This window comes from Urocampus carinirostris, chromosome 5 (assembly GCF_059441175.1).
Source record: "Urocampus carinirostris isolate Australia breed hairy pipefish chromosome 5, RoL_Ucar_1.0, whole genome shotgun sequence".
Lineage (NCBI taxonomy): Eukaryota > Metazoa > Chordata > Actinopteri > Syngnathiformes > Syngnathidae > Urocampus > Urocampus carinirostris.
The window spans coordinates 43918723-43932217 of record NC_142353.1 but is presented as its reverse complement, the minus strand read 5'-3'; the positions used below and the strand labels follow the sequence as shown (position 1 = coordinate 43932217).

Below are 13495 nucleotides of genomic sequence, written 5' to 3'. Positions count from 1 at the left end.
ACATTAAAAGCATCGTGGAAAGAGGAGTTCACGTGGCTTGTAGCAGACAACGCAATGCAAACATTGCACGAATGAAGATGAGTCAATACAGGTACATACTGATGGCAGATGGAAAACAGCAATGTCATATACATGCAATGAATGTTATAAGTAGATTTATAACAAACTTCATTTTAAAGTGTTCTGTTATATATTCTGATTATCAATCCTTTATACTTTGCAACAATGGGTTTTTTGTGTTTCAAGTTGTGAACAGGGTTGGGTAGGGTTACTTTAACTGGATTACTTTCAATGACTTTTGGATTACTCCAATACCAAATATGCTAATAAAAGACAAAAGAAACTAAATATGAATAAAATGACTCCATTTTGTGCAGGCTTGGGGAGTAACGGAATACATGGAACGGCAAAAAGCTGTTTGGATTTATTTTCATTTTGTTTCTGTTGCATTTTATGTTAGTTTTGCCGGAGATCAAAGAGATCAAAGCCAGGAGAGAAAGCTTACCACGTGTTGTGAGTCATAATTGTATTCATATTTAGTTTCTTTTGTTTTTTTATTAGCATATTTGGTTTTGGAGTAATCCAAAAGTCATTGAAAGTAATCCAGTTAAAATGGGGCAGACGAAACTCTGCAAAGTTGCCTGCCCAGCCATAAAGTTGTCTGCCCCATTTTTCACAACTTGAAACACAAAAAACCTCAAAAAAACTTTTATATCTGTTTTCCGTCTGCCATCAGTATGTACCTGTATTTACTCATCTTCATTCAGGCAATGTTTGCTACAACCCACGTGAACTCCTCTTTCCACGATGCTTTTAATGTACGTTTACGTTTTGGAGCGTCATCCATTTTGTTAGCTTCTTTTGAATCTTTCTTCTGGGGCTGAGGTTTTGGCTTGATTCCTAACCACTTCTCCATTTTTCTTGTGTTCTCTGTGCGTCTACTTTGGAAAATGATATGCAAATGCTCGACCTTATAACGCTCTGGAAAGTCCGGAAGCAGGAAGTTATTCGATGCAGGCTTCTGATTGGCTGCCGAGTGTGCAGCCCTGTAGGGTTTTTTTTTCTTTTTCTTCCGGGCGTCCGGGCAGACGTTATTTCAAACACTGCATTAAACACTGAACAATAATAACCGTTAAACGCTTAAAAGACCATCCTTAATTCAAGACGATATCCTTATTACTCTATCACCGATTCCCGTTTGACTTCTGTATCGTCTATTATCATAACAAGTCACTCTAACAATCATTTACATGCTCCCAAAATAAAATGCTTGAAGGGAAAGCCCCCCACATTGCTCCGCCAAAGGCTAAAGGATTAGATTTTCCTACATGTGTTCCATCTTTCTCTTTTGTGGCTACCAATGAAACCCTGCAACCGGAGGACGGAAATAGACATTCTAAGAGCCCGTTGTGAGTTCGCTTGCTCCAAGTCATTCTGCGTTTGGAGCGCCGCTATATCGGGACGGTGTTGAAATTAATTTCGTGCTACAATGTTGTGCAATAAAGAAAGCTCTGTTTTTTTCTTTCTTTTTTGTTGGGTTTAAAATATCCACTGTGTGCTCTATACTCCTATCAGGTGTTGAACCAGGAATATGATGAAAAGAAAGCCCAGTATGAAAATTGTGCTGCGGGTCTGGAAAGTAACCGATCCAAATTGGAGCAGGTACGGTTTTTCAGTTTTCACCAGAATATGGAGTAGGGTTTCTTACCTGTGTGGATTACAGTGCATTATCTATCTAGACATCTATCTATCTAGACATCTATCTATCTATCTAGACATCTAACTATCTATCTAGACATCTATCTATCTAGACTTCTATCTATCTATACATCTATCTATCTATCTAGACATCTATCTATCTAGACATCTATCTAGACATCTATCTATCTAGACTTCTATCTAGACATCTAGACATCTATCTAGACATCTATCTAGACATCTATCTAGACATCTATCTATCTAGACTTCTATCTATCTAGACATCTATCTAGACATCTATCTATCTAGACATCTATCTATCTAGACATCTATCTAGACATCTATCTATCTAGACATCTATCTATCTATCTAGACATCTATCTATCTAGACATCTATCTAGACATCTATCTAGACATCTATCTTGACATCTATCTAGACATCTATCTATCTAGACTTCTATCTATCTATCTAGACATCTATCTCTCTAGACTTTTATCTATCTATCTAGACTTCTATCCATCCCACTAGACATCTATCTATCTAGACATATATCTATCTATCTAGATATCTATCTAGCCATCTATCTAGACCTCTATCTATCTATCTAGACATCCATCTAGACTCTATCTAGACATCTATCTATCTATCTAGACATCTAGGCATCTATCTAGACATCTATCTAGACATCTATCTAGACATCTATCTAGACATCTATCTATCTAGACATCCATCTAGACTCTATCTAGACATCTATCTATCTATCTATCTAGACATCTATCTATCTAGACATATATCTATCTAGACATCTATCTAGACATCTATCTAGCCACTATCTATCTAGACATCTATCCATCTAGACATTCAGATTCAGATTCAGATTCAGATCTACTTTATTGTCATTCTAGTACACGTGTATACAGAACGAAATGTCGATGCATCTGACCCCCACAGTTTCCTTGAATGTACAGATATAAATAAAGTTGTATTGTAATTGGCTACGTATAGTATTTTACCATAGTGCCGATAGTGCAAGAAGAGTAGCTAACCAGATGTGCAAAATGGGCAGTCAGGTTAACAAGTCAGGTACACAGTAACATTAACACTGTAACAATAACGCTGTAATTACCATAGTGCAGAGAGCAATGTGCAATGAGTGGCAAGCTATAAAAACTGCCAGTAGTGCAAAAAGACAGATTAGCAGCCGTTTAGATTTAAGTTAACTATATGTTAGATTGACCATTTAACAGTCTAATGGCCAGGGGGACTAGACTATTGCGGAGCCTGGTGGTCCTGCACCGCACACTGCAGAACCTCTTCCCAGAGGCTAGCAGAGTGAACAGTCCATGATGGGGGTGAGAGGGGTCCCCGGTAATGTTCTTAGCATGGGATAGGCAGCGCTTCTGGCCAATGTCCTGAATGGAGGGAAGTGTAGTCCCGATTATTTTCTCTGCTGTCCTCGTTACCCTCCTCACACTACCCCAGTCGGTAGCGCTGCAGCCTCCACACCACACAGAGATACAGCTGGTCAGGATACTCTCTATGGTGCCCCTGTAGAATGTGATGAGGGAGGGTGGGGGCAGGTGGGCTCTCCTCATCCTCCGCAGGAAGTACAGGCGCTGCTGTGCCCTCTTAACCAGTGATGCAGTGTTCACGGACCAGGTGAGTTTGTTTGTAATGTGCACCCCTAGGAACTTGATACTGCTGACAACCTCCACAGCCTTGTTGTTGATGCAAAGTGGGGCATGGTTGGGCTGGTTTTTCCTAAAGTCGACAATGATCTCTTTAGTTTTGTCAACATTCAGGACCAGGCTGTTGTCCCTGCACCAGCCCACCAACTGCTCCACCTCCTCTCTGTAGGCTAGGTCGTTGTCATCCCTGATGAGGCCCACCACTGTTGTGTCGTCAGCATACTTCACGATGTGGTTTGTGGCGGACCTAGGGACGCAGTCGTGTGTCATCAAGGTGAACAGCAAGGGGCTTAGGACGCAGCCTTGGGGGGAGCCCGTGCTGAGGTAGATAACATCTGAACTGTTCTGACCTATCCGCACTGATTGGGGTCTGTCACAGAGGAAGTCCAGCAGCCAGTTCCGCAGGGGGGTGTTGAAACCCAGGAGTCTCATCTTGTCTACCAGATGTTGTGGGATGATGGTGTTGAATGCTGAACTGAAGTCCAGGAACAGCATCCGCACATGGGTGTTCTTCTCCTCTAGATGTGTCAGGCTCAGGTGAAGCGCAGAGGAGATGGCATCCCTGGTGGAGCGGTTTGTCCTGTAGGCAAACTGAAAGGGGTCGAATGAGGAGGGGAGACTGGAGGTGATGTGCTCTTTAACCAGTCTCTCAAAGCACTTCATTATGATAGGAGTCAGTGCAACGGGCCGGTAATCGTTGAATGATAAGATCTGGGGTTTCTTTGGCACTGGGATGATGTTGGCAAATTTGAAGCATGATGGTACTTTGGCTTGGTCTAGCGAGGTGTTGAAAATGTCTGTTAGTACACAAGCCAGCTGATCGGCGCACTCCCTGAGTACCCGCCCCGGAATGTTGTCCGGGCCTGGAGCCTTCCTTGTGTTGACCCTTCTCAGGGTCTTCCTCACGTCAGATGAGTCCAGGTGGAGTGCTCTTTCGTCCAGATTTGGAACCGCTTTCGCTGCAGTGGTGCCGTTTTGTGCCTCGAACCTTCCAAAGAATTTGTTGAGGTCATTCAGAAAGTCCATGCTAGTGTCCTGCACTGGGGCGGTGGTTGGCTTGTATTTGGTAATGGCCTGAATGCCTTTCCACATATCCCTGGTGTTGGTTTTGTTGAGGAAACGTTCCATCTATCTATCTAGACATCTATCCATCTAGACAACTAGATATCTATCAAGACATCTATCTAGACATCTATCTATCTAAACATCTATCTTTCTAGACATCTATCTAGACATCTATCTATCTAGACATCCATCTAGACTCTATCTAGACATCTATCTATCTATCTAGACATCTAGACATCTATCTAGACATCTATCTAGACATCTATCTAGACATCTATCTAGACATCTATCTATCTAGACATCCATCTAGACTCTATCTAGACATCTATCTATCTATCTATCTAGACATCTATCTATCTAGACATATATCTATCTAGACATCTATCTAGACATCTATCTAGCCACTATCTATCTAGACATCTATCCATCTAGACATCTATCTATCTAGACATCTATCCATCTAGACAACTACATATCTATCAAGACATCTATCTAGACATCTATCTATCTAAACATCTATCTTTCTAGACATCTATCTAGACATCTATCTATCTAGACATCTATCTAGACTCTATCTAGACATCTATCTATCTATCTAGACATCTATCTATCTAGACATCTATCTATCTAGACTTCTATCTATCTATACATATAGACATCTATATAGACATCTATCTATCTATCTAGACTTGTATCTATCTAGAAATCTATCTATCTAGACATCTATCTATCTATCTAGACATCTATCTATCTAGACATCTATCTATCTAGACTTCCATCTATTTATCTAGACATCCATCTAGACATCTATCTATCTAGACTTCTATCTATCTATACATCTATCTAGACATCTATATAGACATCTATCTATCTATCTAGACTTGTATCTATCTATCTAGAAATCTATCTATCTACCTAGATATCTATCTATCTATCTATCTACCTTTGTCATATCCCTCAAGAGGGGTGACCGACAACAAGACAAACACATACAATAAAAAAAATTTAAAAAAGCAAAAAACACACACAAACATTTTTGGACCATGGCCAACCCAAATGCCTAAACATCAACAAGTTAGGCACCTCGGCACCTTAGTCGGTCATGCTTTTGTCCCTCCAGATGAAACGGGACACGAGAAAGCGGCCATGTTACTTGGGTCAGGGTGACAAACACACTCTTCTGTCCGACAGCTTTCGCTGGTTTACCCCCGCCGCATCATACGGGTGCCCTGCCCATCCCTTAGAACGCGTCTAAACATCCCACTATCCTTTCACAACACCTCTCCACTCATTCCTATCACCAACAATTTCAGAAAGCGGGACAGATTCGGTAAGCTGAAAATGTGTGAGGGATGACTATTCAGCCTGGCATTCTTTGAACAGTCTTTAATAAACACAGCACTGAAAGGTCTGCGGTGCCTAGCGATTAGCGTAGCAACCTCGTAGTTCGCCTTCGTAGCATTTTCCTTTGATTCGCAGGGTCTCGTGAAAAAGCGCTGAGTGCCGTCAAAACGGCTTCCAGTTGCTTCATCTTTTCACAGCGTTTGTTCCCGGTTAGTTTGTGTCATGATTTCTGATTTCAATAAGCCTTGTCTTGTGCAAAATAAATAAATAAAATTTTGACCTACTAGTATGAATAAAATGCTCATTATTGCTTAAATAAGTTACCCTAGATGTGAAAAATGCGGAAAAAAAGCTGACTCTGTTTAGTCTGTGGTCTGTGCAGCCCTTTGAGACTTCTTGTGATTAAGGTCGAGGGAGTCATGGTCTCAACATCGCCCTCTGTCATGAGGCGAGAGAATTGCGTGCCTCACTCTGGATCTCCAGACGCTCAAGCACATTAATACGTTAGATCAGGCGTGTCAAACTCATTTATGCTCGGGGGCCACACGATGGAACAAACATTCTCTCGGGGGCCGATTTAGTAGATTAGAGAGAAAGAAAAAAAAAGAGAGAAAGAAATAAGAGAAAGATAGGGAGAGAAAAGTTGAGAGGGTGGGACAAAAAGAAAAAGAGAGACAGAGGGAGAGAGAGAGCGTGAGAGACAAGAGATAAAAACAGAAATAGTGAGAGAGGGGGAAAGAAAGAGAAAGAATGAAATCCAAAAGAGAAAAAGAAAGAGAGAAATAAAAGAAAGAAGAAGAGAAAGGGAGAAAGGGGAAAGACAGAAGGGAAAGCAAGAGAGAGAGGGAAAGAGAGTAAAGGAAAAATTGAAGAGAGAGCAAAAGAAGGTAAAAAGACAGAGACAAAGAGACAAAAAGAAACAAAAAAAGAGAAAAAGTGACATCGAGAGTGAAAGAGAGAGAGTGAGAGAAAAAGGGAGGAAGAGAGAGAGAGAGAGAACGAAAGAAATACAAGTACAGCGTTTGTTCAAGGCCCCTGGCTTTGGCAACATCAATTGCACCTATTTCAACCTACGTTGTAGAAAATAAACTTGCATTTGTAGAATAGATTTGCATACATTTAGAAAGAAATGTAGAAAGACTTGCTTACAGTTGGGAGAAATGTTGTTTACATCTCGGGAAGGTCTCGAAGGACAAATTAGTATAAACAATCCTCCTCAAAGGAGGACAACAGATAACGGCAAAGGGCAAGGTGACATAAACTGGCATAAACTTAAAAACACTTCTAAATAAGGACGGAACCCTGGGCATGTACGCCTTCAGGCGTGAAAAGGGATGGGGCCAAACCGGGTACACGTGCTATGTTGAAAACTATAAAGACACACGCATATCTTTGATTCGCTGAGTCTCTTGTTGAAATTTTGTACCAATAAAAAGAACTCCCTCTTACGTCATTTTGATTCCTGCATTTCTTTGAACACGTACGAGACGATTCAACAAATTGGTCTTATCTTCAACACCTACAGCTCTCTTTCTCTTGCGCTTCTCTGAGCGTTGTCTTGCGGGCCGGATCCAATCTCCTAGCGGGCCCGATCCGGCCCGCGGGCCGCCTGTTTGGCACCTGTGCGTTAGATAGTAATTCCATTAATAATATTCATAATGGGAAAAGCAGTGGTTAGCGCATGTGAGGCACAGTTCATGTCTTGGGAACCTCCTGCGTGGGTTCAAATCCAGCTCCAGACTTCCTGTGCGGAGTTTGTATGTTCTCCCCGTGCTTGCGTGGGTTTCCTCCGGGCACTCCGGTTTCCTCCCACGTTCCAAAAACATGCATTTCAGGTGAATTGGCAGGTCCAAATTGTCCCTAGGTGTGAATGAGCGAGTGAGTTGTCTGTCCCCGTGGGCCCTGCGATTGGCTGGCAACCAGTTCAGGGTGTCCCCTGTCCACTGCCCGATGATTGCTGGGATGGGCTCCAGCACCCCCGCGACCCTACTGAGGATAAGCGGTGTAGCTAATGAGATGAGATAATGGGAAAATCCGGCAATTTTGAAAAAGAAAATCCCAAAAGTGTGAAGTTAAATACAACTTAAACATTTTTGACTGTATATTACTGTGATGACAGGTGAGGCTGTGCCTGATGTGCCTCACCTGACATCACTGCTTCCTCCGTAACTCAAATGACTTCTTTGTCTTGCAGTTCATTGCAAATCACTTTCACTTTATTTACAGGAGGTGAAAACATTGAGAGAGGAGACCGCACAAGAGGAAACCAGATATCACTCCATCAACTGCAAGTCAGAGGCAAGAGTAAAGCAGAGACGGCAAATTTGTGCAATTTTATTTCTTTATTCATGTCTAGATTGGTATTTTAGACAACAGACACTCAAAGTCTCCTCAGTAGCCAAACTAAATAACCTATTGTGCACAAAATGCAAAAGAAATGGTTTACATCAGTTATCAATAGTATACTGCAGCGTGTCCAAGGTCCGGCCCGGGGGGCGGTTACGGCCCGTCATCATTTTTTTACTTAAAATTAATAAGATCTGGCCCGCCAGTAACGTTGATGGCAGTATAAAATACATTTGGAACAAAAAAAGAAAAAAATACCTCTTCACTATACCTCTGTCACCTTGTTAGGGTTAATATTTTCGTAATAGGTTAAACTGGAGTGATCAGTAAGAGAGGCAAATGTAGTTTTAGAATTTATTCACTGCAGTGGGCAGACGGATTCAAAAAGTCTCACCGTCTCAAACAAAAAGTTTGAGTATTTAAAATACTTCGTATTTTATTCTGATTCCTTTTGGGTATTTACTTAGCTAAGGTTTTGTAATGGCTTCTCAAGCCCACATATGGCGCCCGTCCAACACTATGATCTCTCTCTGTGGCCAATTCAACTTTATCTTTTTATAAAAATGGCTTCGTTCTTAGAATTATTCCAAATTTTTATATTACAAATGCATCTCTTACCGATCACTTCCTCCTGGTTCGTTGACGGTGACGCGGACTTTGAAGGGTTTCCTTTGTTCTAGACCACGCGGTAGAATTGATTGGGTTTTTTTTTTCGTTTTCAACTTCAAAATACTACGTACCGTCCCGGTTTCGACAACAAAATGTTAGGGTTAATATTTTCGTAATAGGTTAAACTGGAGTGATCAGTAAGAGAGGCAAATGTAGTTTTAGAATTTATTCACCGCAGTGGGCAGACGGATTCAAAAAGTCTCACCGTCTCACAAGTTTCCCGCGTTGCAACCGGGTTTTGTTCAAAAGCGTGCGCATGCGCAGAAAGTATCAATGACGTCACACATACGTCTACGGTTCAAAGTTCGCACATGCGCAGTAATAACCAACGACGTCATATATATCTTTCGGTTCAAAAATAGTACAAGAGTAGAAAACGAGTTGTAATATAAGTCAAGCTCATCAGGATTATTTGTAACATAGAAGACAGAGAAATACACAATTAACTAAATATGGTTAGCTTTGACACACCTGTTGTCAGTCCGTCTGCAAACCTCAGTTTACTCTAGGCAAGCTTTTCGACCCTGACTCACTCCTGTTTTTGCTCCCGTCTGTTCCCCGGCTTTGACCCGTTTTTTGATCTTGACAAAGTCTACTCTAACTTAGATAACTTATTGTGCACGAAATGCAAAAGAAATGGTTTACATCAGTTATCAGTGGTATACTGCCGCGTGTCCAAGGTCCGGCCCGGGGGGCAGTTACGGCCCGTCATCATTTTTTTACTTAAAATTAATAAGATGTGAAAAAAAAAAATTGGGAACAAAAAAAAGAAAAAAATACCTCTTCACTATACCTCTGTCACCTGTTGTCAGTCCGTCTGCAAACCTCAGTTTACTCTAGGCAAGCTTTTCGACCCTGACTCACTCTTGTTTTTGCTCCTGTCTGTTGCCCGGCTTTGACCCGTTTTTTGATATACTCTAAATTAGATAACTTATTGTGCACGAAATGCAAAAGAAATGGTTTACATCAGTTATCAGTGGTATACTGCCGCGCGTCCAAGGTCCGGCCCGGGGGGCAGTTACGGCCCGTCATCATTTTTTTAGTGGCCCCTGGCCTCTGTCATAAAATTAATAAGATGTGGCCCGCCAGTAACGTTGATGGCAGTATAAAATACATTTGGAACAAAAAAAAGGAAAAAAATACCTCTTCACTATTTAAACCCACTCTTTTCTGTCTCCTGTTGTCAGTCCGTCTGCAAACCTCAGTTTACTCTAGGCAAGCCTTTCGACCCTGACTCACTCCTGTTTTTGCTTCTGTCTGTTCCCCGGCTTCGACCCGTTTTTTTGATCTTGACCAGGTCTTCTCTCCTCTCCTGGCTTTCGACACGTTTCTGATCCCGACCACGTTTTTTGCTCTCCTGTCCCGGATACTGACCCGTTTTTTCCGTTCCCGACACCCCCGTCGCTCGCCATGGAAGTCCCACTTCCGCGTTCAGAGCGACCTGCTTCCCGCGCCCAGCGATCACCGGATCGTGGGTGCAACCCTTTCCTTTCTTCCCAATAAAACTGAGAGAAACGTAACGCAAGTGGGTCCTGTCTCCGTTCTGGTCTTGACAGTGGCTGTAAATAAAAAAAAAGTTCTTGGAACTAAAGGGATGTTTTAAAGGGACACCATGTATTATTCGACCATGAGATGTCGCTGTATTGCCTAGTCACTAGGCAAAACCCATTTTAACTCGGGGGGCCACACGATAGAACAAACATTCTGTCGGGGGCCGGACTAGTAGATTGAAGAGAAAGAACAAAAGAAATATAGAAATAAGAGAAAGAGGGAAGGAAAAGGAGAGAGGGCAGGACAAAGAAAGAAAAAGAGAAAGGGAGAGAGCGAGAGAAACGAAAGAGATAAAAAGTCGTGAGAGAGGGGGAAAAGAAAGGGAGAGGAAGAAAGAAATCCAAAGAGAAATAGAAAGACAGAAGGAGAGAAAAGAGAAAAGAAAGCGCAAAGGGTAGGAAGAGAGAAAGAGAGAAAAGGAAAAAAGAAAGTTAGAGCAAAATAGGTTAAAAGACACAGAGAGAGAAAGAGACAAAGAGCAACAAAGGAAGAGAAAAAGAGAGAGAGAGAGAGTGAAAGGGACAGAGACAGAGAGTGGGAGAAAAGGAGTGGAAAAGAGAGAGGGAGAGAGAGGAAAAAAAGAAATACAAGGACAGTGTCTTTGTTCGAGGCACCTGGCTTTGGCAACATCAAGTTGACATATTTCAACCTGCAACTTGTTTTTCTCCTGCGCTTCTCCGAGTGTTGTCTGGTGGGCCGGATTCAATCCCTTAGCGGGCCTGACCTGGCCCGCAGGCCGCCTGTTTGACACCTGAGGCCTAGTGCAACCAAAAACAAGTGATACAAAGCACAAGGACGAATACAAACTAGGGAGACTTACTTAGAAAGACGGAAAGAGAGAGACAGGGATGGAGTAAGACAGATAGAATGAGGGCAGGAACGCAAGAAAGCGCATGAAAAAGAGAAAGTAAATTAAAAAATGAATGCTGACTGTGAGGAAGTGGAGATTTGAGTATTTTTCTGAATCTGCAACAACTGCGTCAGTCAAGAGACTGTGATTGTTTTCAAAGAATAGAATATCAAGAGGGACTGACGGACAAAACAAGCCCACTCCAAAATTCTTAAACTTTTTCACAAGACTCTGCGAGTCAAATGAAAACTCTACAAAGGCAAATCCGGCCCGCGAGACAACACTCAGAGAAGCGCAAGAGAAAAACAAGCGGCAGGTTGAAATATGTCCACTTGATGTTGCCAAAGCCAGGTGCCTTGAACAAAGACACTGTACTTGTATTTCTTTCTCTCTCTCTCTCTCTCTTTTCCACCCTTTTTCTCCCACTGTCTGTCTCTGTCTCTTTCACTCTCTGTGTCTCTCTTTTTCTCTTCCTTGGTTGCTCTTTGTCTCTTTCTCTCTCCGTGTCTTTTTAACTTCATTTGATCTAACTTCATTTTTTCCTTTTCTCTCTTTTCTCTTTCTCCATACCCTTTGCGCTTTCTTTTCTCTTTTCTCTCCTTCTGTGTTTCTATTTTTCTTTGGATTTATTTCTTCCTCTCCCTTTCTTTTCCCCCTCTCTCACGACTTTTTATCTTTTTTGTTTCTCACGCTCTCTCCCTCTCTCTTTCTTTGTCCCGCCCTCTCTCTCCTTTTCCCTCCCTCTTTCTCTTAAATCTACAAGTCCGGCCCCCGACAGAATGTTTGTTCTATCGTGTGGCCCCCGAGTAAAAAGAGTTTGAAACCCCTGCACTAGGCCAAAAGTTCGACGTCCCTGATGGAAATCTTTGTGCCCAGGGTTACACCGCCTCGTGTTCCCGTAGATAGCGAGTACGCCTCCTCTCCGCTTCCCGCAGGCTTTTGTGTCTCTGCCCTAACAGCACTGAAGCCGGGTAGCTCCGGGTAGCTCCACGTTAGCGTCCGGGATGCTAGTCGGGAGCCACGTTTCTGTAAAACACAGCAAACTGCGCTCCCTGTATGCTGAAGCCGGGTAGCTCCCGGGTAGCTATCATGAGGAAGTTATCAGCCCTATTCTCAAATTCCTTTTTTTCCACTTGTTCTGATTATTAACTTGCGATTAAAGTTGTTTGGCAGCACGAAAGGATAAATAAACAGTGGCTATTAAATGTATTTAGGGCGTTTGAATTCAGCTTCACCGAGCACACCCAAGACTGTTTGCCTCCAGATCAGGTTCATCAAGAAATAACCTTCTTTGCGCAACTTGTCACTTTCTGACTCACGACTTGAAAGTTGGGCTGCAGTCAGCGTATCTAGCTCGTGTTCTTATTGATTAAGGTTTTTATTGCTCGGCTGTTGGGTCTTAAAAGGGACCACTTACATGTGGGAGAGCTTTAAAAATTGGCTAACGCTAGAAAATACACCAGGCATGAGACTTGCTAAGTTTTTTTAACAATTGCAGTTGGAAGAAGAAGAGGATCAGAAGAGCAAGGATTTTACTTGCTTTCACCTCGCTCAACTCTTTCTGAAAACCTCCCCCCTTCTGCGCTGTGTTTTATTGAAGTCACAAGGGTGGAAAAGTACTGAGAGAAAAGACCATCCCCCCCTGGACAGCCGTGGGCTTGGTGAGAAACAAAGACAAGAAGACTAGGTAACGCCAAAAGGGAACATGAAACTGATTTAGAAAGACACACCTTTGAGCAAATACGTTTAAGCCTACTTTACAGTGGCCTTTGTAGCCTTTTCATTTGATACGCAGGGTCTTGTGAAAAAGCGCTTTCAGTTGCTTCACCTTTCGCAGTGTTTGTTCCCATTTATCTTTTTCTAGTCAGAATGTTTGGACTGGCAGTGCCTTTCGATATTATATTGTTTGAAAACAACCACAGTATTTTAGAAAACTGGGCAGATGCTTTGGATTTCGGTGAGAAAAATACTCCTATTTCCACTTGTCCTGGAAGCGGCAGCCCCTCACAATCAATTTTCCTTTTTTATTGATATTTGCCATTTCAGAAATGGGGTGGGCTAAAATTATCACAGAAAACCTACTACTGTCATCATGTGGTGAAACGATTTTATATATAATATATATATATATATATATATATATATATATATATATATATATATATACAGGGAGTGCAGAATTATTAGGCAAATGAGTATTTTGACCACATCATCCTCTTTATGCATGTTGTCTTACTCCAAGCTGTATAGGCTCGAAAGCCTACTACCAATTAAGCATATCAG

The 13495-nt window shown here is 42.1% G+C and overlaps 1 protein-coding gene across 1 annotated transcript in view; it reads left to right on the top strand.

Moving 5' to 3' along the window:
* The window catches only part of ift81 (intraflagellar transport 81 homolog), a 56465-nt gene that overhangs the window by 35696 nt on the left and 7274 nt on the right, over positions 1 to 13495 (top strand). Inside the window, exons 14-15 of the mRNA XM_088336937.1 lie at positions 1576 to 1662; positions 8023 to 8094. Coding sequence (XP_088193063.1) covers positions 1576 to 1662; positions 8023 to 8094 — 159 coding nt within the window. The remainder of the gene's footprint in view (positions 1 to 1575; positions 1663 to 8022; positions 8095 to 13495) is intronic.